Source organism: Danio aesculapii, chromosome 6 (genome assembly GCF_903798145.1).
Source record: "Danio aesculapii chromosome 6, fDanAes4.1, whole genome shotgun sequence".
Lineage (NCBI taxonomy): Eukaryota > Metazoa > Chordata > Actinopteri > Cypriniformes > Danionidae > Danio > Danio aesculapii.
Window position 1 is genome coordinate 15,494,945 of NC_079440.1, and position 25,556 is coordinate 15,520,500.

At 34.4% G+C, this 25,556-nt stretch overlaps 1 protein-coding gene across 7 annotated transcripts in view; it reads right to left on the bottom strand.

The window, feature by feature from the left end:
- Positions 1-25,556, bottom strand: part of LOC130230559 (dedicator of cytokinesis protein 9-like) — a 209,327-nt gene that overhangs the window by 50,969 nt on the left and 132,802 nt on the right. For 3 of the 7 annotated variants that reach the window (XM_056459640.1, XM_056459636.1, XM_056459641.1), the window contains exons 21-38: positions 25,295-25,413; positions 23,467-23,553; positions 21,268-21,360; positions 21,066-21,181; positions 20,904-20,973; positions 20,686-20,811; positions 20,517-20,588; positions 17,901-18,047; positions 17,721-17,804; positions 16,790-16,901; positions 15,896-16,074; positions 12,888-12,995; positions 12,669-12,780; positions 12,370-12,500; positions 7,410-7,524; positions 7,266-7,332; positions 7,092-7,139; positions 1,569-1,705 (exon numbers count right to left, since the gene is read on the bottom strand). In XM_056459640.1, the coding sequence (XP_056315615.1) occupies positions 1,569-1,705; positions 7,092-7,139; positions 7,266-7,332; positions 7,410-7,524; positions 12,370-12,500; positions 12,669-12,780; positions 12,888-12,995; positions 15,896-16,074; positions 16,790-16,901; positions 17,721-17,804; positions 17,901-18,047; positions 20,517-20,588; positions 20,686-20,811; positions 20,904-20,973; positions 21,066-21,181; positions 21,268-21,360; positions 23,467-23,553; positions 25,295-25,413 (1,923 nt within the window). The remainder of the gene's footprint in view (positions 1-1,568; positions 1,706-7,091; positions 7,140-7,265; positions 7,333-7,409; positions 7,525-12,369; positions 12,501-12,668; positions 12,781-12,887; positions 12,996-15,895; positions 16,075-16,789; positions 16,902-17,720; positions 17,805-17,900; positions 18,048-20,516; positions 20,589-20,685; positions 20,812-20,903; positions 20,974-21,065; positions 21,182-21,267; positions 21,361-23,466; positions 23,554-25,294; positions 25,414-25,556) is intronic. The other 4 variants (XM_056459642.1, XM_056459639.1, XM_056459637.1 and 1 more) reach the window with 3 other exon arrangements.

The window sequence follows — 25,556 nt, forward strand, 5'->3', positions numbered from 1 at the left end:
CAAGCAGGCAAAGGTCAAAACAGGGACAGACAGGAGCATGCAGCATGGTAAGAATACAGGTGAATGGTAGGGTTGGCTGACGTAACACTGAAGTTTCGACACAGTGTCAAGACCCCGAAGCACAAATGTTTTGAAACACTGCACCAAAACATGTTCCGAAACAGCCTGGTCATGTGACTAAGGTGATTTGAAACACCCAGGTCACGTGACTAAAGTGTTTCGAAGCACCACGTAACATGACTAAAGTGATTCAAAAGCAATCAGATATTTTTCATGACGTTTCGAGACCTGGTGAATCTGGGTTTGACTGACAGGGTCGGGAAAAAAATCTCTATCTCCTGTAGCCTAGTGGACTGTGCATGTGCAAAGAGTAACTGTGCTGCAAATGGCCTGAGTTTGAATCCCGACTTGCACAAACACTCTGAAATTGTGACTTGATGTATTTTGTTATCTTCATCACTTGAAGCCTCAACTCTACAACAGGTTTAATACCTCAATTTGCTTAACTGTTTTGAAGCTGAAGCTGTTCCAAAGCAATACATAAAAATGACCTCTAGTCACTGTAGAGACAGGTTTCAAAACGTTTCGAAGCTTTGACACATTTGCTTCAACTATTTCAGTGTTTAATGTAGTGATGTGACGTTTTGCGCCAAGGTTTCGGAAGCATGTATCAAAAAATGATACATCTCGCAGTGAAGCAGTGTACCGGAGCTTGATTCATTTTGCCATCATCACGTGATCAGTGCCTATACCCACGTGATGGCTTCGAATTTTGATTCAAAGGTTTAAACACGCCCGAAAATTGTGTTATGGGGTCCAGCTGGCGAATGCAGCCCAAAAGCCTCACTATCATAGCCTCCTACTTAGAGACTTTGCCTCCCATTCAGAAATCGCTGGTTCAATCCCCGCTAGGAACTAGTGTGTGGGTGTAGGACCGGTTGGAATATGATGAATGTAATTACTTTTGAATACCTTGGATTTTACTACAGTCATCAGTGGTGTAATGTAACATACCTTATATGTAAAAAAAACTACAGTAATTTGTTTATATTACTATTGTTGTATTACTACATGAACGGTTGGTTGTGAACTTTTGACATTTTTGCTACACAGTGATTTCCCACACTTTAACCAGCACCTCATCGAGCTCTGATTTGGAAAGCTTTGGAAAGCTTCGAGTAACGAACCTTTTTCCGATACAATTGAGTTGAACGGTTCACTGGTTCAGAAAGCTTCATTTCACCATCACTAATTTCATGAAGCCTCGCTTTGCTCACCACTAGCGAATGGTCAGGACAGGCGGCAAAACAACATAAACAGTAAAACAAAGCAAAGATCTGAGCAGAATAGACAGTGTCTGGATGCTCACTATCTGTATATTGGTGCCAAATATGCATAACACCAAAATTCTTTGGAGTTTCATTGAATCTCAAGAAGCTCTTTTCCTCTAAAGAGATCCCAAGAACATTGCATCCAGATTGAAACACACACATACACAGTGTAACTTTCGTGCTTGTTGAAGAACGTCAGATCATGAAGACAGTGAGAAGTGTGTGAATGAGTCTTACTGTGGTTGAAAGTGTGTGAGTTCTCCAGGCTGCCCAGCTGGTGTAAGCGAGTGTGCATGACGCTTCCTCTGTTACGAGACACAGGGAGAGTCAACGACTTCCTGTCCGGAACCATAAACCCCACCCCTTCCTGGCTTCTGAGGGAAAGACAAAACATTTATTAGAGGTCTGTGGGCTGTCAATTATATATTATATATATATATATATATATATATATATATATATATATATATATATATATATATATATATATATATATATATATATATATATATATATATACACACACACACATATATATACATATACAGTATATATATACAGTATGAAAAATACAAATGTGTAGGGGTGATATCATAGATTTTATTTTTTGACGTTGAGGTCCACTTAAAAATCAAGTTTTGCAGAGTACATAGTCTGACACTTAGCATATGTAATTCTGTATGCTATATTCCACTATTGCTACTATATTCCTTTGGGTGTATTATATGCAGTCAGATCTATAATATCCTTTCTTAAGTAGTAGTTTTATTAGTAGTTTTAGTAAGTTTGTTTCATTTTTGTGAGTAATTTGTAAATGTAAAAGTACTTTTAAGTCCACAACTCCCAAATGGACAAAACTGACCCTCCCACTTTTATTTAGAAAATTAGTTCTGTCTGAACCGGACATTACATTGATGAAATTTTTGAAATATTGCTATAAATTTACAGTATAACAACTCTTTCCTATTTGAATATATTTTAGAATGTAATTAACGCTTGAAGCTGAATGTATTTGTTTGATATTTACCCTCCTCTGAAATTTTTATAATTTTTCAAATATTTCTCAAGTACTGTTTAACATAGAGATATTTAAAAAAACATAATAGTTTTAATAATTAATTTCTTTTGTCTTTGCCATGATGACGATACATAGTATTTTACTTGCTACAGTGGGGAAAATGAGTATTAAACACGTCACCATTTTTCTCAGAAAACATATTTATAAAGGTGCTGTTGACTTGAAATTTTCACCAGATGTTGGTAACGACCAAAGAAATCCATATATGCTAAGAAAACTAAACTAATTAGGTTACAAACGAAGTTATGCATAACAAAATGAAATGATGCAGAGAAAAAAAAAGCATTGAACACATGAAGAAAGGGAGGTGTAGAAAGGCAGTGAAAGCCCAAAGAGCAGCTGAAATCTCTCAGTAGTTTTTCAGCAACCCTCTGCCCTTCTTAATTTTAAATGAATATTAGCTGCTCCAGTCCAACATTAGCAGGATAATGCAGATCAAACCAGGGTGGACATTTCAGCAAAACAATGATCCAAAACACAGCCAAGGAAACTCTCAAATACTTTCAGAGAGAGAAAAAGTTGTAAAATGGCCCAGCCAATCACCTGAATTAAATCCAATAGAAAATACAAATTAAAGACCAGATTTGATAGACGAGACCCACAGAACCATTAAGATTTTCACACTCTGTTGAAGTCTGTAAAAAACTCACACTTAAGCAATGCGTGTGACTTCATTCTCCACATGAGAGGGGTCTTTTTATGCTGCCATCACCAATAAGCCCTTTAAATAAAGTATTAAATACATTTCAGTAGTTCAGTACTTTCTCCTTGTGTCATTCCATTGTTTTTACACATGTTTTTTTGGTTTTGTTATATTTTTATGTTTGTGTTGTTTGGGGTTTTACCAAAATCCAGTTCAATTCCATGTCAACAGCTTCTTTAGAAATATTATTCCTAGGAAAAAACATGACGTGTTCAATACTTATTTTCCCTGCTGTATTTTAAAAGATTTTGAAAGATGTATTGATTTAAAGGCTTAGCTAGTTTAATTATGTTATTGGACAACAGTGGTTTGTTCTGTAGCCAACTGGAAAAAAAAATCTTAAGAGGCTAATAATTTTGATCTTAATTTTTTACATTTTATAAAAAACATTTCTCATTTCAGCCAAAGACTTTCTCCTGAAAAAAATATATAATAGGAAATATTCTGTTAAACATCACGTGAGAACTATTTAAAAAATAATTCAAATTTCATAGAAAGGTTAAGAATTTTGCCTTCAGCTGCATATATATTTATGTTTTTTGAAAATTATAAATGTCTTTATACATTGTTTGTAAATTTAATGCATCTTTGTTGATAGAAAACGTCCTTACACAAATTTGTTAATGATCATGTACCTCTAAGATTGGTTTCTTGAAAAAAAAAAATCAGTAGCAGTACCCTGTGTCTACTGACAACCTAATATACAGTATTTAGTAGCTTGCACCAAACATCCTTAAATAAAAGTTTCTTAGCAAAGCTTGCAATAATTTATGACTGATATAAAATACAATTGACGTTAAAATGTGTGGCACCAACATCAAATATAGCCAATATTTTCATATTTCAAGTGTTCTGTTGGAATGAAAGGCACATTATTGCAGATTAATTTCAATAGACAATATCTCATGATATGACCCCTGAAACACTTGCATTCACTATTGCTTGCTTCTATCCTATTTTTATATCAACACACACTAATGTATATTTAAATACATGAGAAGCTACAGAGTCACAACCGTATTACTGCTCATAAACCACTTCTAAAGATGGTTTATGAAAGGTGTTTAAACAATGTATTAGATCTTGGCATCCATTAGTCAAGAGAAGAGCGGGACAAGTGACGATGTAAGCACTGAACACATAGTGTAAGTGTGAGAGCATAATGTATTGTAGTTCTTGTGTTTAATGGATGCATGCAGGTGAAATCTAAACCACAAAACCCTCATGAATGTGGAAACACACACACAGACACAGCAGTGGGTTAGTATTCAGCATGCTGTTAGTGAAGGCCACTCAGTAGCACACAGCTCTTACCCTGTTCAGAGGTGCCAGGACGCTACTGTATCACTGACTAACTGAACCCTCGCCAGTGTTTCAGCCAATAAAACATATGCACACATAAAGGAGGAGCGTCATTCAGGGTAGAGTAGGACTCGATGCCATGTATGCATGTTGAGTAAGTGTGAGTGCATGCAAGTTAAAGGCCAGACAGCGAAAGAGAGAGACTAGTTTGCGTGAGAGAGCAATGCTTGTCTTGAGGTTTCATTTGTACAGTATGTCTGGGTCTACATAAAAATAAAAAAGCTGGTCTTTTGAGATCACTGTGTACGCTTACATGGACACCAATAATCCGATTTCAATACAATTAAGAAATTAGAGCATTTTGCGACAGGATATTCCATACACACACACACACACACACAGCTGTTTGACACTATTCTCTGCACCTACCGAGTCACCTGCATCGTGAAATGCAGAGGTTTTTTTCCCCATACAGCTTGTGGTATCAAATTCCATTAAAACAACACTCTTCCAGCAGTTCATACTCACATCCAACATCTTATTTGTCATGGGGGGCATGCATGAAATGTTCTACATTAACTGCATTTAAAGTCGACAAATTAAAAATAAAAAACCCGAAGTTACATGAAACTCCAAAGGATATGTGGATAGCACGTTGACACGATGACAGTAATGGAATTATGTGCTATAAAATGTAAAACGGGATCATGAACAGAACATTCAAAAAGCAATATTGCTATATGCTAAGCAATAGCATATTATAAGCATATTACTGTTTTATTCAGATTAAGACAAATAAATTGATTACTGATGTTCATGTAAACGTAGTCACTGTGGAACTTGAGATATATTATTCATATCCCATTCTATTGTATCACATTTAAAAATAATTGTTGACCAAATGATTTAATGAGGAGAATTCAAATACATTAAGAAAATCACTTAACATACACTGGGAAACAAGTGGCTTTCGAATGTCATTTATTGTTTGTTTTTCCAAGTCATTGAATATGAGCCTAGCAAAAGCCTAAATGAATTAATATACAAGCAAAAATTATTTATTCAAATCAAAATACTTCATTGAATTGATTGTGCAGAAATTGTCTAGAAAACAAAGTATAGATATAACAAAAAAGTTATTTAATTATCTTTTAAACTTATTTAGCATTAAAATATGGTGCTACTGTATGTAGTTAAGGAATGTTTTATGGATAAAATATAAATTTATAAAAATATTTTTGAATAAGTAGTACTAAAATTAATACTGTTTAATAAACAATTGCTCTAAGTGAATGCATTATGTATGTATGTACAGTTGAAGTCAGAATTATTAGTCCCCCTGAATTATTAACCCCTGTTTTTTCCCCCAATTTCTTTTTAATGGAGAGCAGAAATTTTTCAACACATTTCTAAACATAACAGTTTTAATAACTCATCTCTAATAGCTGATTTATTTTATTTTTGCCATGATGACAGTGCATAATATTTGACTAGATATTTTTCAAGACACTTCTAAACAGCTTAAAGTGACATTTAAAGGCATAACTAGGTTAATTAGGTTAACTAGGCAGGTTAGGGTAATTAGGCAAGTTATTGTATAATGATGGTTTGTTCTGTAGACTATCAAAAGAAAAAGTACCTGAAAGGGGCTAATCATTTAGACCTTAAAATTGTTTTTAAAATTTAAAACTGCTTTTATTCTAGCCGAAATAAGACAAACAAGACTTAATTTTAAAAAAATATTATCAGACATACTGTGCAAATTTCCTTGCTCAGTTAAACATCATTGGGGAAATATTTATTATTTATTAAAAAAAATAATAATTCTGACTTCAACTTATCAACGATAAATATTATGATATGAATAAAGTTTCAAAAGATGGTTTGTATAGCTCTATTTGACATTTTCTTTAAAATCTAACAGTATTCAGGTATAGAACTGGGGTAAATAAAAATGTGGATTTTGGTTTTTGAAATGTGGATATTTGGACTAGAAACAAGACAAAAATTGTGTATCAATAATTAAATACAACAAATCGTTGTTACACCTCCAAACATCATAATTGTTTGTGCCCAAATGTTCTAAACTTTTCTTGAAATGCTCAGTCGCAGGCCTTAAAAACACATGCAAATTATAAACTTTCACTCTATTACGGTAGAACTTAGCAGTGACTCTACAAATCACATGTTCTGTAGCTCCTGATCAACTTAAATTCAGACTTATCGTTGCATATCTTGCGATGTGACTATTGCGGATGCGCACATTGCGATATCGATCCTGATACGATATATTGTGCAGCACATACATATATATATATGTATGTGTATATTTATGTATGTATGTATGTAACTAGGAACTCTCTAGTGCATCAGACTAAACTGAAAAAAAAAAGTATAATTATAAATAAAAAACGAAATATTCAAAAGCAGACTTTAAAAGTTTGTCATTTAAAAATATGTAGGCTCTCTTAGGGCCTAGAGGGCGCCCTTATCTGTTGAGTGATAATATTGTATTTAAAAATATGCATTTATTTCCCACCAATAATCTATTTATCAAAAATGTGATTATGATTAATGCCTTAATTAATCCTGGATTCCCCACAAAAATATGCATGATTCAGGACCAAAAAGCTATTAAAAATTGTATGCTATTAGGAGTGAAATGTTTAATTTTTACCTGGCAATGAACCTCTTCCCCATGTACCTGAACTGATGTAGACACACTCTGTGTATGAGAGAAAGAGAAAGAGAGAGAGAGAGAGAGAGAGAGAGAGAGATGAATCGAGTGCTCAGTATTATGTTACAGGAGCTCAGTACTCTGACATAATTAGTGCCAGTCCAGATGACTTACTCTACTAAAGTGAAAAAGTCCATCAGCTCAGAGGTCGTGGCTTTGTTCCAGTATGTAAATAAGGCATCTTGGAAAAAAAAGAACAAATTAATTTGAGAAGGTATGTGGGATTTAACAATTAGAGTCTTGTGTCCATATTCTTACCTTCAGACATGCTCTTTAAGACATGGAGGAAACACATGAGCAGGTTTTTGATTTCTTCTCTGTCCAATTTATCACAGCGCAGCATAGAGCTACCCAGAGCAGAGGCTGACTGAGTCTGCCACACACACACACACATACATAAAGTATAAATGGAAAACACATCAAAATATCATATAACAGCACATCAATAAGCTTTACGCAGAGAATCATTCACTGCTCACACCTATAGTAAATGATATCAAGTGAGCAAAAACACACTCTCCACCACACCCACAAAGCTGGAAAAATACAATATGAGAAACACATGCAACCCCCTTTGATGTACCCCAACAAGCATTTTTTATTTTCAAAAGATGTCTAATAGATGTCTAAACAGTCATCATGGCTAAAACAAGGCTAAATTTGGACTGTCAGTGAAAATCTAATAGACGTCTAAGAATAGGCCAAAACAATCATCAAATAAATAGAAATAAATGACTACACATATATAGTCTGTCTAATCTGTCAACTAGTCTAGTTTTGGCCTATTCTTAGATGTCTATTAGATTTTCACTGACAGCCCAAATTTAACCTTGTTTTAGCCAAGCTGTCTACGTTTAGATGTCTATTAGACACAAAATTGTTTGCTGGGACACTACCAGTCAAAAGTTTGAGATCAGTAATATTTTTTAAAGAACTTTTCTGCTAAACAAGACAATATTATAATGATTTCTGAAGTTGCACTATAAATTACAATCAATAACCAGAATAGGCTTCTTTTAAAAATATAGAAAAAATCTTACTGATCTTACACTTTTGACCAGTAGTGTAAGAAAGGTTTAAAGCAGAGGTGTCCAAACTCTGTCCTGCATATTTTAGTTCCAACCCCAATTAAACACACCTGAACCAGCTAATCAAGCTCTTTTTAAGTATAGTAAAAATCTTCCAGGGAGGTGTGTTGAAGGAAGTTGGAGCTAAACTATGCAGGACACCGGCCATCCAGTACTGAGTTTTGACACTTTAAGGGATGAAAACACACACAAACTCCCCAGATGGGGACACTCTTTGTTTTTCTACTTGTATGCTGTCAGTAATTCTGTTAGTGTCACTGTCGATGAGGGCGGGGCTTGAGAGCAGAGAGAAATCCATTGTGACACGTTTGGCTGCTCGGCTGAGAGGGGCAGAGTCTTCTGATTCGAATGGGAGGGGCAACACTGTGAGGGTGTGTCTACGCGTGAACCTCTCTTTTGGCTAAGAGGTCAAGGGCAAAAGGGGAGGATAAAAGTTAGGAGTCGATAGAGGAAACTTTAAACAACAACTTTATGCTAAAAAAAGACTTGATTAAATTTGTTTAAATTAAGGATATTTAATTTGTGACCTCTTGATATTTCAATATATCATCTTAAATAATAATAATAAAAAACAGTAACTCTGGAACATTTTGAAGAATATATTTCTAATGTATTATTTTATTTATTTATTATATTATATTTTTTATTTAATAATTTATTTTACATTAAATTCAATGTTATTGTTGTTTTCTAAAAAAGTTGTTTAAAGAGAAAGTCAGTTTCTCTTATGTCTAACCAAAGACTATTGAATACACAAGACGTGTCACTCATATAGTTTTGAATGAGGAAAATTGCAACGGTCAATATGGCGAATGAAGCCCAGCCTACTAGTACAGAAGCCAATCATCGATCGCTATAGACTAACGTTTCTCCAGGGGAAGTAGCTTGGACCAGACGTGTGCTTTTACAACAGTTTTTGCGGTTGACAAATGCACTGGAATCCCAGCGAATACTTGCTTTACAGACATAAGAAATATATACAAATAAAGCTTGAAATCTGTATTTTTAAATGAACCAACTACACTTGAAAACAAAAGTTTTTTTGGTTTTGTAATCTGTCTGAAACTAACGCAAGGTACAGTCCGTCCTGTCAAACGCACATCCCATGACATCAACTACTCAAACGCCCCAAAAACTTGTAAACAATGAGTTGTGAATTACTTCAGAAGACCAGCACGATATGACGAAGCATTATTCAGAAGATGATAATGTCTAACACGGCTATAAATGAGGTTGGTGTCGTGATCTAGTTATTTTCGAGTGTGCATGCGCATTAGCTTGGACAACCTGAAAAAATGCTGATTTTGTTTGATTCGAACGTTTAGAAACAAAACTTATGAGACAATTGTTGCTTAAATTTATTTATGATTCCAAATATGTAATGTAATCGTAAGCTTGGCAAACAGTTTTGGAGAAGTTTATGTTTCCTCATTCATACTGCTCGAGAGGCATTTCAAAGATGGCCACCAAATGAAATGACTTGACTTAAAGGAACTTTGGTCTAACTCAACAACTCTTTTATGCGATCAGTATGAAAATATTGATGATTTGCATTGCTTTTTTTGATAATTTGGTCATAATCATAACCTTATACTGTATCTTCTAACCCTAAAATACACTGTTCCAATCTAAGAGTGTTGGCACAAAACATGAAAAAAAATCAGTATATGCATCACCTTATTTTGTGTGATATGTTAAAAAGCACAGAAAAGCAAATATGAGTCATACTGAAAATATATATTCAAGTGTTAAAGCATATTAATTATAAACCATATACATTCCAAACTTAATTTGACAGGGCTGCTCTTCAGTGATTTTTCAGCAAAACCTGTGGTGCTTTTAGGATTATCAGTTTAATAATTAACTTCTGAAGCACATCCAAAGTCTATGAAGGTTATGGCTCTGGTAATTTAGCCCTGAAGATTTAATAGTGGTTTCCTTTCTATACATATGTTACAAAACCCAGAGATTACCCAGGGAGTGGGAAATGTAGCATAACAGATGTTTGGTGACCTCACATGTTCAAGTAATGTATTAGACGCATGTGGAAAAGTGCTCCAGTTAAAGGCCCTCTGAGCACATGTGCTGGAGGAGAAAGAACCCCCCCCAAACCCCCCCCCCCCCCCCCCCCAATCCCAAACAATAATTCCATTTAATGTTTTTAAAGGGTTAGTTCACCCCAAACTAAAAAAAATATGTCATTATTAATTCACCTTCAAGTTGTTGCAAACCCATAATAGTTTCTTCATCTTCAGAACACAAATATTTTTTAAATCAAATCTGAGATTATTTTAATCACATTCAATTAAAGACTCATTTTTGGCTTTCTCTGGCAATCAAACTCACAACTTTGCCATGAATTCTCTATTATTAGAGTCTTTGTGCGTTTACATGAATGATTAAATTAAGTCACTGCGTTGATGTGGGTATTTATGTCAAAGCTTTAAATCAGATTTGATCTTCTGACATGCAAACACTATGATATCCGATGTTTAAAAAGTGCATACTAGCCAATCAAAGGCCTTATTTGCAAATAAATGCACATATAATGCTCTTTCAGAACTCTTCCTCACCATTTCTTGCTTGCAGTGAACCAACCGTCAGAAAGGACTGGTTAAGGATATTCTGCTCAAGTAATTAAACTGATGTCATTCGAGAAAGAAGGCTATTCCAGATCAGAGCAATGTGCAGTAACACAATAAATAGTGTCACTTGTGATTTCATGAGAACTCATTCCAATCCAAATTTAATTAAATTGGATTTTAGACACTTAATTCCAAGTTACTGTATGTGGTTACAGTACATGTGATTTTTGGGCTCCTTATTTATTTAAAAGCATGCATTGTTGCCTCAATGCTTATATGTGAATAAAACCAAAACAAATCTGTTCATCATATAAAGAGATTGTCTCTTTAATAAAACCACTCAGTCCATATGAATTTAGTTTTTGATCATTTTATGATCACATTATATTAACATTTAAAGCAACAGAATTTTCTATTAAATTTGGAGATAAAGTAGTTTGTTAAGTTTACATTTACTTGAATTTGTTCTAGCAATTTTTATGTGTCTTATGTTGCACATCGAATTATATACAGATATATGTTTTATGCCAAAAATCATCAGAATATTAAGTAAACATCATGTTCCACAAAGACATTTTGTAAATTTCAAACACAATATTTATCAAAGCTTCATTTTTGATTAGTAATATGCTTTTCTTAATATTTAGATTTTTTGAACCCTCAGATACAAGATTTATTATATACAGTGCCCAGCCAGAGCCCAGACCTAAAACCTATGGAACATCTCTGGAGAGATCTGAAAATGGCTGTACACCGTTGATTCCCATCCAACCTGATAGAGCTTGAGAGGTACTGCAAAGAGGAATGGGCAAAAATTCCCAAAGACAGGTGTGCCAAGTGTATGACATCTTATTTAAAAAGACTTGAGGCTGTAATTGCTGCCAAAGGTGCATCAACAAAGTATTGAGCAAAGGCTGTGAATACTTATGTACATGTGATTTTTCAGGTTTTTTATTTTTAATAAATTTGCAACAATTTCAAAAAATCCTTTTAATAATTGTCATTATGGGGTATTGTGTGTAGAATTTTGAGGAAATAAATGAATTTGATCCATTTTGAAATAAGGCTGTAACATAAAAAAAGTGGAAAAAGTGAAGCGCCATGAATACTTTCTGGATGCACTGTATATAATGGTGATTAAACTAATGGAACTACTTTCCAGCATTCAATGATCTGAATTCATCTTCAGCCAGGCAGAGCATTTAGACAGACCATAGTCTGAATCTGCATGTTTACTGTGTCTCAATCAGATCCACACTACTATTATGCTAATGCTGGATCATATATTGGAACATGAAAATGATGAAATATTGGTAAAATGATGAAATGGCTTTCAATCTGTGGTGAACTAACTCTTAAAAACAATTATAATTGAGGTATTAAAGCCCCAGTGAGAGTCCCTTCCTCCTCCATCACCACATGCACCCAAGGCAGATTTTATTTTACTTATTACACTCTGCATTGTATTAAAACAGAAGCGTATACTTTAAAAAGGCAGATAAAGGGTTATTTTGGGCCTCAGAGACTCCTGTCATTACAGTTCACCTTTTCGAGGGAGCAGGTCTTCTCGTTGGTCTTCTCAGGGAGGCTGTTTCCAGAGTCTGTGCTGATCAGAGAACCTCGAGAGTCTGCATGACGCACAGAGCTGATGTTTGGCGTAGAGGTGTGAGGAGAGGCTACACACACACACACACACACACACACACACACACACACGCGCACACACACACACACACACACACAAACACACACACAGCTATGATCACCTATACAAACATCTTCAGAAGACCTCAACAGCAGTTTAAAGCACTGACCTCTGCATTTTTAATTTAGACAACACTCACCAGTTCCTGAGATGACCCCAAATACATCTTTATGTAGGCTGTTGTCGAGATTACCAACAGGCTTTTGGGGCGTAGCGCTAGAGATGCTGGCAAGATGTTCATCTCGCCCATTCTGAGGAAAAATAATAAGAGTTCACCCAAACATTTCAGATGGCATGTGGAGTGAAAGTTCTGAATAATACACTGGTAAATAAAACAAAGTTCACAAGGACGATTCACCTGGTTGGTGTTAAAATTAGACGTGTCTCTCACATTTAGTCGGTGAACGTTCTCCTGTAGTAAGCCAAACAAGGGTAGATAAAGCGTCGCCAACCTGGCCTGCTGACTCTGCACAAATACACACATACAGATTGGTAAAGCCATTTACATGCTGTCATGTTTTTTTCTTTGCTTGTGTGTGTTGTGTGTTTGCAGATCCAGATGGTTGTGTTGTGATTGGAAACGGCTTTGTACAGTACATAAGGCTGTTAGGTGCTGTTTACACCTGGTCATTTAACATGTTTTCTCTGATCTGATTTGTGAAAATAGTTCCATTTATATTTGGCCACATGAATAAATATGATTCCGATCTTGTGATATGTGCAAATTTAACTAGGTTACGTTACTTTGGTGTTTAGGTTGCACTATATCTTAAGCTTATTTAAATATTCTTTTTTTCAGCTACAGTGCTTAATGCACAACTTTTTTCAGCTACAGTGCATAAATGAGTACATCCCCTATTGAAAATGATTTTTTTTATATATATTCTTAGTGAATATAGACTAATATATTTTGGTACAGTTTTCTTAAATTAAATATGAAAAATTCTGTTTTATTAAATGGATCCATTAAAATAGTCTGGGAACAGATTTAGAAACTGAAAGATAATACATTTAAATTCAAACAAGAATTACAACTGACTAAATTTCAACAAAATCTTGTATTTTTAATCTTTCTCTCGATATTTCCAGCTTATCAAAATTTTATTTTGTATTTTTTCCCAACATATTAATTTAAGTGGATTAATTAATTTGGACTGTGATTTTGTTAGATTAGGTAGATTCATTTTTGATTATTAATATACTTTTCTTAATATTTAGATTTTTTGAACCTTCAGATACCAGATTTATCATATACAGTGTTCTGTGTTCCAGTAGAACACATCACATAAGGCTGACTCCGTGATTACTGTCATTATAGAATGAATGAAACGTTTATTATTTGTCATACAGAAATACACAAGACACATTCAAAACTGTAAAGAGTTTACATTTGTGCATAACCTACTCTCCCAAACAAAAACCCCTTTCTAAACAAACAAAACACTATATTTTTCTATACATTTTCCCTCTCCATTCACAGAGATAGGCTAACACAGAAGCATAAAGCAAGATCTCTTTTGTTAAAGCTGCCGTTTGACATTAATTTAACATTCATCATTTAACAATGATTGACTGGTCAAAAATCTAATGATTTGACTTTGAGTTTTGCATTATTGTTTTTACAGTATATCTCACTATGTCATCCAGCCTATAACGCACTCTCTCACTTTCTTTTTTTACATCTCTCACTGCCTGGGGTCAGAGCCTTGGTTAATTTCTCCACCTTTTGAGCCCTGTTTGATAATGTTTTGTTTTAGCTAGATGGGTTAAAAAATTCACATTTCTCAATGCAAATGCACTCATCTTCTCCTTATTTATACAATAACATCACAACAATATGGGGACTCGTCTGGGATCAGAGCCTGGGACCTCATTCAGAAATCAATCAAATCAGTTAGTCAGTGTCTGTTTAAAATATATACAGCTGAAGTCAAAATTATTTGCCCTCCTGTGAATTTTTTTCTTTTTCAAGCATTTCCCAAATGATGTTTAACAGTATTTCCTATAATATTTTTTCTTCTGGAGAAAGTCTTATTTGTTTTATTTTGGCTAGAATAAAAGCAGTTCTTTTTAAACCATTTTAAGAACAATATTATTAACCCCCTTGCTAGCCTGTTAGTATAAATCTCTGAAACACTGTCCCCCCCTGCAGTCCAAAGCCACGCCTCCTGAAAACATGAGCGTGCGCACCTTAAAGATGACAGGAGAACCCTCGCTCATGTGTTGAGCTACAGCTAAAACTTGGCTGGCGACGTGCAGGAATTACACTCATTATTACACTGATTACTAAGCCATACTTGCATGCTATTTCTGACCAAATATTCAGAGTAGCATGGTAAACAATATAGGGAGCGCGTCACAGGTCGTCATTGTTCAAAAATGAACCAATGTGAATATAAAACCATCTTCAGCTCAGTAAAGCAGGCTAGGTGGAATAGCACTATTTACTTATGTTTTATTGTTAAACTAAATAATTATCGATGCTGTAAAAGGCCCTTATGAAACTGAAAATAGTCAAATCAATTTTTCGCTGAAAAATTTCAGTGGCTGAACAACACTTCTGTGCATATAACCCATTCGTAACAACCCAATCTACATCAGCTCTGTGTGACAAAAAATAGTTTTAAAACAGGTAAACAAAAATGACCTGTCTAAGAGAAATACTTCAGCCATGGTGTCGTCCCTCCTCCAGCATGCAAAAGTAACTCCAATATTGATTCAGGATTTAAAAAAAGTTGATTCAGCATGCTTTTACCGCTCACTCTCGCACTCTCTCTCTCTTTCTCTCTCGTGAAGCATGTGTATGCACAAATGCTGACAGACCGTTTGAGATGTCGCCCTGACACTATTTACATTTTTTTTGTTTTATGACTTACCCAGAATATAAAAATACATAAAAAATACATTTAAATCATTTACTTTATCAGTACTATTGGAAAGTGAAGAGACTTTCAACCAGAACAACGAAAACTGTTCCTGAAGACAATCACTTATTGCACCTTTAAACTATTTTTTTTAATTGTCTAATTACCCTAACTTAACTTAGTTACGCCTTTAAACGTCACTTTAAGCTAAAACTAGTATCTTGAAAATATCTAGTAAAATATTATGCTTGTCATCATAGCAAGAATAAGAGAAATCAGTTACTACACTATTAACTATTATGTTTAGAAATGTGTTCTTTCCGTTAAACAGAAATTGGGGAAAGAAATATGCAAGGGGGCTAATAATTCAGAAGGGCTTATAATTCTGACTTCAACTTTATGTGTTAAGCTAAGTTGCTAATAATGAAAATTCATAGTGCTAATGCTCTTTATGAAAATTTAGAAAGCTTCCTTAACTTAAAGTGTTAACTTAAAGACCGACCTTTGAGACATAGCGATCGTCAAATGTGTGCTTGATCATCAGACTCTTGAGAACTTGAATGGCAATCTGACGGACCTCCCCAAACTCCTGAAGGGCCCCGCAGACCTCCCTCAATAGCAAACCCACCAGGAAGTGATTCCTACAGAAGTCATCGGTCAAAGAGTAGTCCAACTGCAGATCTGAAGCAAAGACAAAAACAAAGCAAGAAGATTTTAGGCTAAATATAAAATTGTGTTTGCTCCAGAAATACTTTAATAATGTCACATAACAAAACCCAGAGTATTACTTTTAAAAATATCCACTTTGATACTACTTTGATAACTTAGATTAACTTCACATTCTGGTACGACAAATCACAGAGACACACATACAGACAAGATGATATTTCAAAACCAGACTAAAGAGCCAGTTGACAGACAGTTATTATAAAACAAATCAAGTCAAAAACAAGTCATTCAATCTAGAGCGATGAAAGAATTAGCGTATGTTTTACATCAACGTAGGTAAGACAGACAGTAGATTCATTAAACACCAGGAATGAAACCTTCATGACAGCTACAACTCTGAAGATAGACGTGGACGTGGCATTAACACTAGACTAGACATACAAACATAGTTCAGTCACAGGCAAGCAGGACTGCTCACCTACACTTCTGGCATGAGTCTCCTTAACGTGACACAGAAAAGCTAGCACACATAAAAGAAAGGCATGGCAGAAGACAATCATATAAGCAATAGATACAGAAAGCCCAAAGAACAGAAGCAGCAGAGAATGGAAGGTTTCTATCGAGTCTAATTTTCCTGATGAACAAGTTTACCTTTCAAGAGAGATGTCAGACAATTCCTTAGCCTATTTTAGGAATGGAATGGCGTGGAAGACTGTTGCATGATTACCTTGAAACCTCTGAATGCGGCCCTTTCCAAAAGGCATGGGCAGGTTGAGGGGGACGTAGTGCTCATGATTACACGCCACTCGCAGAAATTCAAACTTGAATTCATACAGCGTCTGCAAGAGACAACAGCATATTTTATTAATTTTCCTTCAGTTTAGTCCCTTATGTATCAGAGGTTGCCACAGCAGAATGAACCGCCAATTATTCCAGCATATGTTTTACGCAGTGGATGCCCTTCCAGCCACAACCCAGTACTAGTAAAACACCCATACACTCTCGCATTCACACATACACTCATACACTATGGCCAATTTAATTTGTTCAATTCACTTATCGCTAATATCTTTGGACTGTTGTTGAAACCGGGGCACCCAGAGAAAACATACATCAACACGAGGAGAACATGCAAACTCCACACAGAAATGCCAACTGTCCCAGCCGGGACTCGAACCAGTGACCTTCATGCTGTGAGGTGACAATGCTAGGACAATTTAGCTTACCCAATTCACCTATACCACATGTTTTTGGATTTGTGGGGGAAAGCGGAGCACCCAGAGGAAACCCACGTGAACAAGGGGAGAACATGCAAACTCTACACAGAAATGCCAACTGACGACCTAGCCGAGGCTCGAACCAGTGACCTTCTTGCTGTGAGGCGATTGTGCTACCCACTGTGCCACCGTGCTATATTATATTATATTATATTATATTATATTATATTATATTATATTATATTATATTATATTATATTATATTATATTATATTATATTATATTATATTATATTATATTATATTATATTATATTATATTATATTATATTATATTATATTAGAGCATGAGACAGCTAATAACAACAGCTCTTGATTTTGAATCATAAATAAAGATTGAAGCACTTCTTATAACCATAATATAAATATTTCACTATATGTACCTTAGGATCTCCAGGAACAAAACAGGTGATGTAATTGTTTATTTGCTTGAAGACGAATCCTCGGTCCATGAAGGTAAAACAGCGCTGTGAGACAATGAGAAAACACTGTTAATAATGACTTAAAATGGTCATGAAACACATGATAGGCAAACCAAGACACTTTGCAGATGCTTTATGTACCTTAATGAAGACAGCCAGGCTGTGGTTGGCATTACGGGCCGCGTCCAGGTTGTCCTTGTACTTCTGGGTAATGTGAGGCATCAGCATGTTGACCAGAGTCTCCACAGCATGATGGAATGAAGCTGTGAATCTCTGGTTTCTGGACAGCTAAACATGCAACAGCAAATCACACAAGGAACATGGTAAACTACTAACATCTACTAACATCTCATCTAAAAACAAAATCCATAGTTAATAACAGTGATGTTCAATCCTGTTATGAAAAGGCCATTATATTGTAGATTTGAGCCCCAATACACTTTGCTGGAACTTTCCAGGGCTGTGTTTCCCAAAAGCATCGTAAGGATTGTAGAAAATGATTGTGCAACTGATCTTAATATTACAGTCTGTTTCACATGTAAATGTGTGTAAATATATTTACTAAGGTTTTTTTTTGTATTTGTTATATTATTGAATAATATGTAAAAATGTACGTTATTTGTGATCTTCTAATTGATTGAATATACACTTTAAACCTTAAAAAGTTAACACGTAATTTTTTTTCTTTGTAACATTTTTAGCTCATATACTCTCAAACTCATTCCACATAAGTCTAATATATTTTTTACAACAATCTGGCAGGCTTATTTCATATAAACAGATTAGATCAAGTCTTTTCAAGCAGAAGTTAATACTGAAAGTATGTACCGAATGCAGATATTTTATTACAGTAGTTATATACACTTGGAAAAAAGTAAATAGTTTTATAAAAATAATATTTACAATTGAAGTCAGAATTATAGCCCCCACTTTTAATTTTTTTTTTCTTTTTTAAATATTTCCCAAATGATGTTTAACAGAGCAAGGTAATTTTCACAGTATTTCTGATAATATTTTTTCATTTGGAGAAATCTTGTTTGTTTTATTTCAGCTAGAATAAAAACACTTTTTAATTTTTAAAAAAACATTTTAAGGTCAAAATTATTAGCCCCTTTCAGCTATATTTTTTCGATAGTCAAAAGAACAAACCGTCTTTATACAATAACTTGCCTAATTACCCTAACCTGCCTAGTTAACCTAATTAACCTAGTTAAGCCTTAAAATGTCACTTTAAGCTGTATAGAAGTGTCTTGAAAAATATCTAGTCAAATATTATTTACTGTCATCATGGCAAAGATAAAATAAATCAGTTATTAGAAATTAGTTATTAAAACTATTATGTTTAGAAATTTGTTGAGAAAATCTGCTCTTCGTTAAACAGAAATTGGTGAAAAAAATACTTTATTTTGATGGTCAGTTTGTTGAATTTAAGTTGCATTGCATCTACATGCCAACTAATTCTCATTAGATTACAAGTAGACTGTTAGGTTGGGGTTAGGGTTAGTGTAAGTTGACATGTACTTGCAATGTTTCTTGTTGTCAGTTAAATGTCTGTTTAAGGAGCAGTATCAGCAAAAATTAAGCAGACAGTCTGCTAATATTCAAATGGACTATCAAAATAAAGTTTTACACATTTATCAATATGTACTTTTTAGGCACAAACACATACTATTTTAAGGTACCGACCTAGCATTAGTACAATTTGTGTATGATATGAGCAAGCACATGCACCATATTCTACTGTTTTTTTTTTTTAAAGGAATTCAGTCATGCACATGTTTTGACAGCTAATATTTCGGTGATTTGATGCTTTGCAAAAGTTGCGAAGCGTCGCAAAAGTTACAAAGCATCACCTTTACTGATATCAAAATGCTTTTTTGATACAAAATAAATTGAGACAGTTATTATTCCTTATGCCGATTAAGATACTTGAATAGGCTACTATAATAAAGAAAATCCACTCTAAATGTAAAACTAAATAAATTGTTAAATACTCTTGACACATGAAAGTGTAAAGCATATTTAACAAACAGATTACGATACATTTTATATAATTTTGCTCACCTGGATAATTGAATATTAGTTAGATGATGTTATTATGCTGCTGTGCTGTCAGCCAATCATTGCATTGTTGATCATGATTTCGAGGATTAATAGATCTGTCCTTTACAACACACGCACCAATCTTAGATCAGTTCATCAAGAGATTTTAATCTGATTCACGAACTTGTTTGAAGAACAGAATTAGCCAGAGATCAGCTATCAAGATTAAAAGATCCATGATCTGTCAAATCATCTTAGATCATTTAAGTGAGTTATAAAGAACGGACCCCAATCATCAGTGTGCGTCAACATTCAAGAGCATACAACAGAAGTGCTATCTCTCCTTACTGTCAGGTAACTCTAGTAATATAAGCATTATTTTACTTGTTTTGCTACTGACACATCTAACCAAACTACAAACATTCCATTGATTCCAGTGAGAAAATAAGTTTCACAGTGTGTTTGTGCCGCTACACACTCAGTCCTCTCTACATGCTTCACTTATCAGCTCACTCACAGCAGCTATGCAGGCATGAATATTGAATTTATGTCAATCCTTGTATTACTTAGATACATATAAAAACAGATATCTCTTTTCTGTGTAAAATGTGTGATATTGGAGTATTTTAAGAAGCATGAGCATGCCAATACCAATAGGATGCATCCCTAGTTACCATGATACATTTTGTAAGGTGCAATTCTGAGAGTGTTCACCTTGACCTTGCCACTTTCCATCAGGTACTGTGCCATTGACTTCACCAGGGCTTCGAAAAAATACCACGAATACTGAAACACCAGAGTAAACATTTTATTGACAAACACATCTCAGGACTAAATTCATGAGATTGAAAACTATTAAAGCGCAATGCTGTTTCCAGTTTACCTTGAGAAGCTTGTTGCTGGTTAGAAAGTCAGTTGAAGGCTTTAAGATGGACGTCATGGCTTTGGCCAGCTCTTCATGCACAGTCTTACTGTTACCATTTGAATAGGACTCTGTTTTAAACACATACTGGAATAAAAAGAAGAAAACCCATGTAAACCAAGTGTATTCCAGTAACTTCAAGAAAGTATGATACAGACAGATTTTAGAGATTGGTTAACCTTCACATATGACCTCAGGTAGTGTTCAAGGCCTTCCTCGTGGCACTGAGCAACAATGTGGACCATGACCCTTCAGGACACAGACGGACAACAATGAGAGCATGAGAAACACAGAAAGAGAAGAATCTCATGTTCTAAATCTGCCAACTTTTGGTTTCTCACCTAGTGGTGTTTACAGCCACATCCTCGTTAGTGGCGCTGGTCAGAACATGAATCATTTGGTTTAAAATAGTGGGCAGGAAGTTGATCATAACATGACCTTCCATGGCATGAAGACTCTAGTGATGTAAACATAGTGCTTTGTCATTGAGCTCACCATGACAATAACTATAAAAGCAGAAGAAATTTGCTTCTCTGAGCTCACCTTGAGGTATTTGACAAGCTCCCCCTCAGTTGGATGGGGGGCACCAGACTGCATACTCTGGAAATGATGGAAAAAATTGTGCAGGTGTTGATCCTGGGGAAATAAAGGGAAATGTTTCAGTTACTGACTGTTTCCGTTCTTTAACATTCAACTACATTATTTAACATGCAATTCAACAAACCCTTCTTTTTTGTCATATTTTCAATGTTAATTGAATTTTTTTACTTATACATTATTTCCTGAAGTTATGTAATGGAGCAAACATGAACTAACAATCAACAGTTGCATTTGTATTAATATTAACAAAAATGACTATACATGGTAAAAAATGTCTTAACTAATGATAACTAATGGGAACTTATTGTAGTGATACTAAAGGCTAAAGATGTTTATGAATGTTAATAAGATCTTAATTTAAGGTGCCCTATAATGAAAATCTGGGTATACATCAGTATATGGAAATAGGCATACTGTCAGCCTCAGACACCATTGTTTCCTTGTTCTCACGTAAATTACAATAGTGTAAAACCCCGGTGAACAATAGGCCAATCAGAACACAAAGCACAATGTTACATGACTCACGGCGCACACCGTCATCATTTGCATGTACTTTAGGTCGTTCATCCAGACCTGCCAAGCGATCAGGCGTCATCAGGAGAACACAGACTGATACGTAGCTCTGAGATCACTAATATGCACACCTCAGGCTGTGTTTGATTATCCACAAGGTTTCCTAATGAGACAACAATGATCATTTTCCTCCCTTAGTTATTTTTAAGTTTATATTTAACTTACTATGTGTGTGGGACTTATATTTTGAAAATGGGAAGCTCGGACTCTTTACTTTGCATTACTGAGCAACACTCAAAAAAAAATATATATTTTTTTTGCTTGTTCAAACTACTTATTTAAAATAAGCTGAATCAACACAATTTTTCAGATTTCATTGGGACAACTTACTTTTTTTATATTCAATCAACATAAATTTGTTAAAAGTGTTACGTGAACTTAATTGATTTGTGTTGGGACAACATTATTGAATTGTGTGGAACCCTGCTTTTTTTTTTTGATTGAATTTTAAAAAATTAAGTTGTCCCAATGAAATCTGAAGTATTGTGTTGATTTAGCTTATTTTAAATAAGTAGTTTGAACAAGCAAAAAAAATGTATACGTATGTTTCAACAAACACATGTAGACTGCTGAATAGTGTTAAATCACGCAGCTTAACGGTCATCTGTTCATGCAGACGTTGATATTAATCCCTGGCTGTGTTTTCTTTGACATTATAGCCTAAAAATGCAACACAATTATTTAATTATAAGTTTAATTATAATTTGTCCTTTATCCACAACAGATCTCATGAGCAAAATAGGTTAATGTTACTCTCATAGGTTTGTATTAGAGAGTTCACTCTCTCCAATTAACGTTAGATAAATTAAACCTCCACCCATTAAATAAAAATATTTAACTAGGCATCTACTTTGTTTGTTAAAAAAATGTTATTGACAAACTAAAGGCATTAGATCGCCCTTGTTTAGCATACATCCTGTTGTGTGTGTGTGTGTGTGTGTGTGTGTGTGTGTGTGTGTGTGTGTGTGTGTGTGTGTGTGTCTGCAAAGCTACACGTCAGAATGGAGCTCATTAATATTCAGAACATGATCCAAATATGGTCAATTATGGACCTTCTGATGGTATGGGGTTTTTAGTGGAGTAATAAATGAGCTTATAAAACCATTTCTGGAGATTTTTTGAACATACTGAAGCCAAAACTACCATGTAGATATCAGAAAACAATTTAACTTATTAAACAAATGCAGTATATGGCAACTTTAAGTTCTTTATATTCATACATATTCTTTATACATATATTTGATCGAAATACACTAAAAAACAGCAATATTATCAAATTTTTCTTGCAAATGTTTTTAAATGTAATTTATTCTTGTGATTCCAAACTGAAATTTTAGCAGCTGTTTTTTTTCCACAAAATACAAAGCAGAACAAAATGCTTTCATTATTAATAGTTAATAAGAAGAACCCCTGTTAACGATTGAAAAGCAACAATAACTAATCGTAACAGAACAGTAAATCAACATACTAGAATGACTTCCAATGGATCATGTGACATTGAAGACTGAAGTAAAAATGCTGAAAGTTCTGCTTTGAAATCAAGGGAATATATTATATATACTCTTATACCTGAGTGTAAATAGTGGAGACCAGATGTGTGGATACTCTGAAGAGAGGACGTCCTCCATCCACCCACTTTATCTCTGGACTAGAGTGCTGCAAACATAACACGCAACTCAACATTAATGTTCAAATAGTTTATTTTGGTTATACTGACAGATTGCCCTGTGAAAGGTTATTTTCCTGAGGAAAGAGTCTAGTAATAGGATGTGCGCGTGTGAATGAGCATCAATAGAGCTTTAAAGACAGTCCAGATTTCCATATGAACTCTAGTTAAACTGGCAAAGGTCTAATTATCTGAGCTATTCTTTTCACATAGACTTTTTAAATACTAATTTCTGCTTGTTTTAATCATGACAACTACTGCAATTTAAATGTGTTAATTGAAATAATCATTTTAATGTATTTTTTCTTGGTGAACTAGATCAACACACAATAAAATGTCTAGAACAACATAGGTCTCTAATAGAAATAAGGAGAAATGTCAGACACAATCTTGATTATTGGAACAAAATAGAAAACCTCAAAAATATTGATAATGTTATAGTGTTAAAAAATTTATAATGCTTTTAGAAAATATTTATTTGTTATATTTTTAAATAAGGTGCAAATGTTTAGGCGATTTGCGTACAATAAAATCTTGTAAAGTTATATTATCTATTATTTAGACCTTAATGTAAAGTTATATATATATATATATATATATATATATATATATATATATATATATATATATATATATATATATATACTGTATATATATATATACTGTATATATATATATATATATATATATATATATATATATATATATATATATATATATATATATATATATATATATATATATATATATATATATATGTATGTATTCATACACAATGTTAATGTGCTTTACATATACAAGTGTCATGTTGCTAGCATGTTTTTGTGATAATTAGCATGATGCTAGTACAAATTAGCATGTTATTAACATGCTTTTAGACATTTTATCATTAACATGCCACTAAAATGTTTCTAAAAAGAATTACCATGTTTCATAGAATGTTTTTGTACAGCAAAATGTTTTAGCATGAATATTTTGCTAGCAAAAGGTGTTTTGGCATGAATTGCCATGCTGCTAGCACGATACTAGCATGAATTACCGTGTTGCTAGCATGTTTTTTTCATGCACTAGCATGTTGCAAGTATCAGCACGCTGCAAACAGTTTTGTTTTTTTTGCATGAATTAACATGATGGCGGCACAGTGGCTCAGTGATTAACACTGTCGCCTCACAGCAAGAAGGTCGCTGGTTCAGGTCCCGGCTGGGGCAATTAGCATTTCTGTGTGGAGTTTGCATGTTTTCCTTGTGTTCGTGTGGGTTTCCTCCGGGTGCTCCGGTTTCCCCCACAGTCCAAAGACGTGCTATAAGTGAAATGAATAAACTAAATTGGCTGTAGTGAATAAGTGTGTGTGTGTGTGTGTGAACTGGGTTGCGACTGGAAGGGCACCTGCTGCGTAAAACATTTGATGGATAAGTTGGTGGTTCATTCCGCTGTGGTGACCCCTGATAAATAAGGGACTAAGCCAAAGGAAAATGAATGAATGAATGAATTAACATTGTTACAGTACCCTGAAATAAATGTGACTACCATTAGCATGTTGCCAGAAAGAAATAGAATGTTTTTAACATGTTGCTAGCATGAATTAGCATGTTGTATATATCCAAACAGCAAACTATACACGAAAATACCCGTTTTAAAGACAGAGAACATGTGCAGGTTCACATTTGGTCTGCAAATGCCTGAAATCATAAAACAATGCAAGTTTCTGTTATGACTGCAGAGAGGGTTTACCTTGCCTACTCCCTCCTGGCAGCTGAGGTAACCATTTGGTAGGTTGGAAGCCACAGAAATGTGCTGCTCACTCATAACAACACGACCATCTTTGAGCAGAGGAAGCCAGGCAGAGCCCACTAACAGAGACACATATGCAAACACATCACATACAAAGACTGCACTTGTTTATATGACACTCATTGATAATACCACAAAAAACGTTATGCATAAACACCCAAAAATACTAAGAGCACATTTCTGGAGCTATAGTGCGTACCAC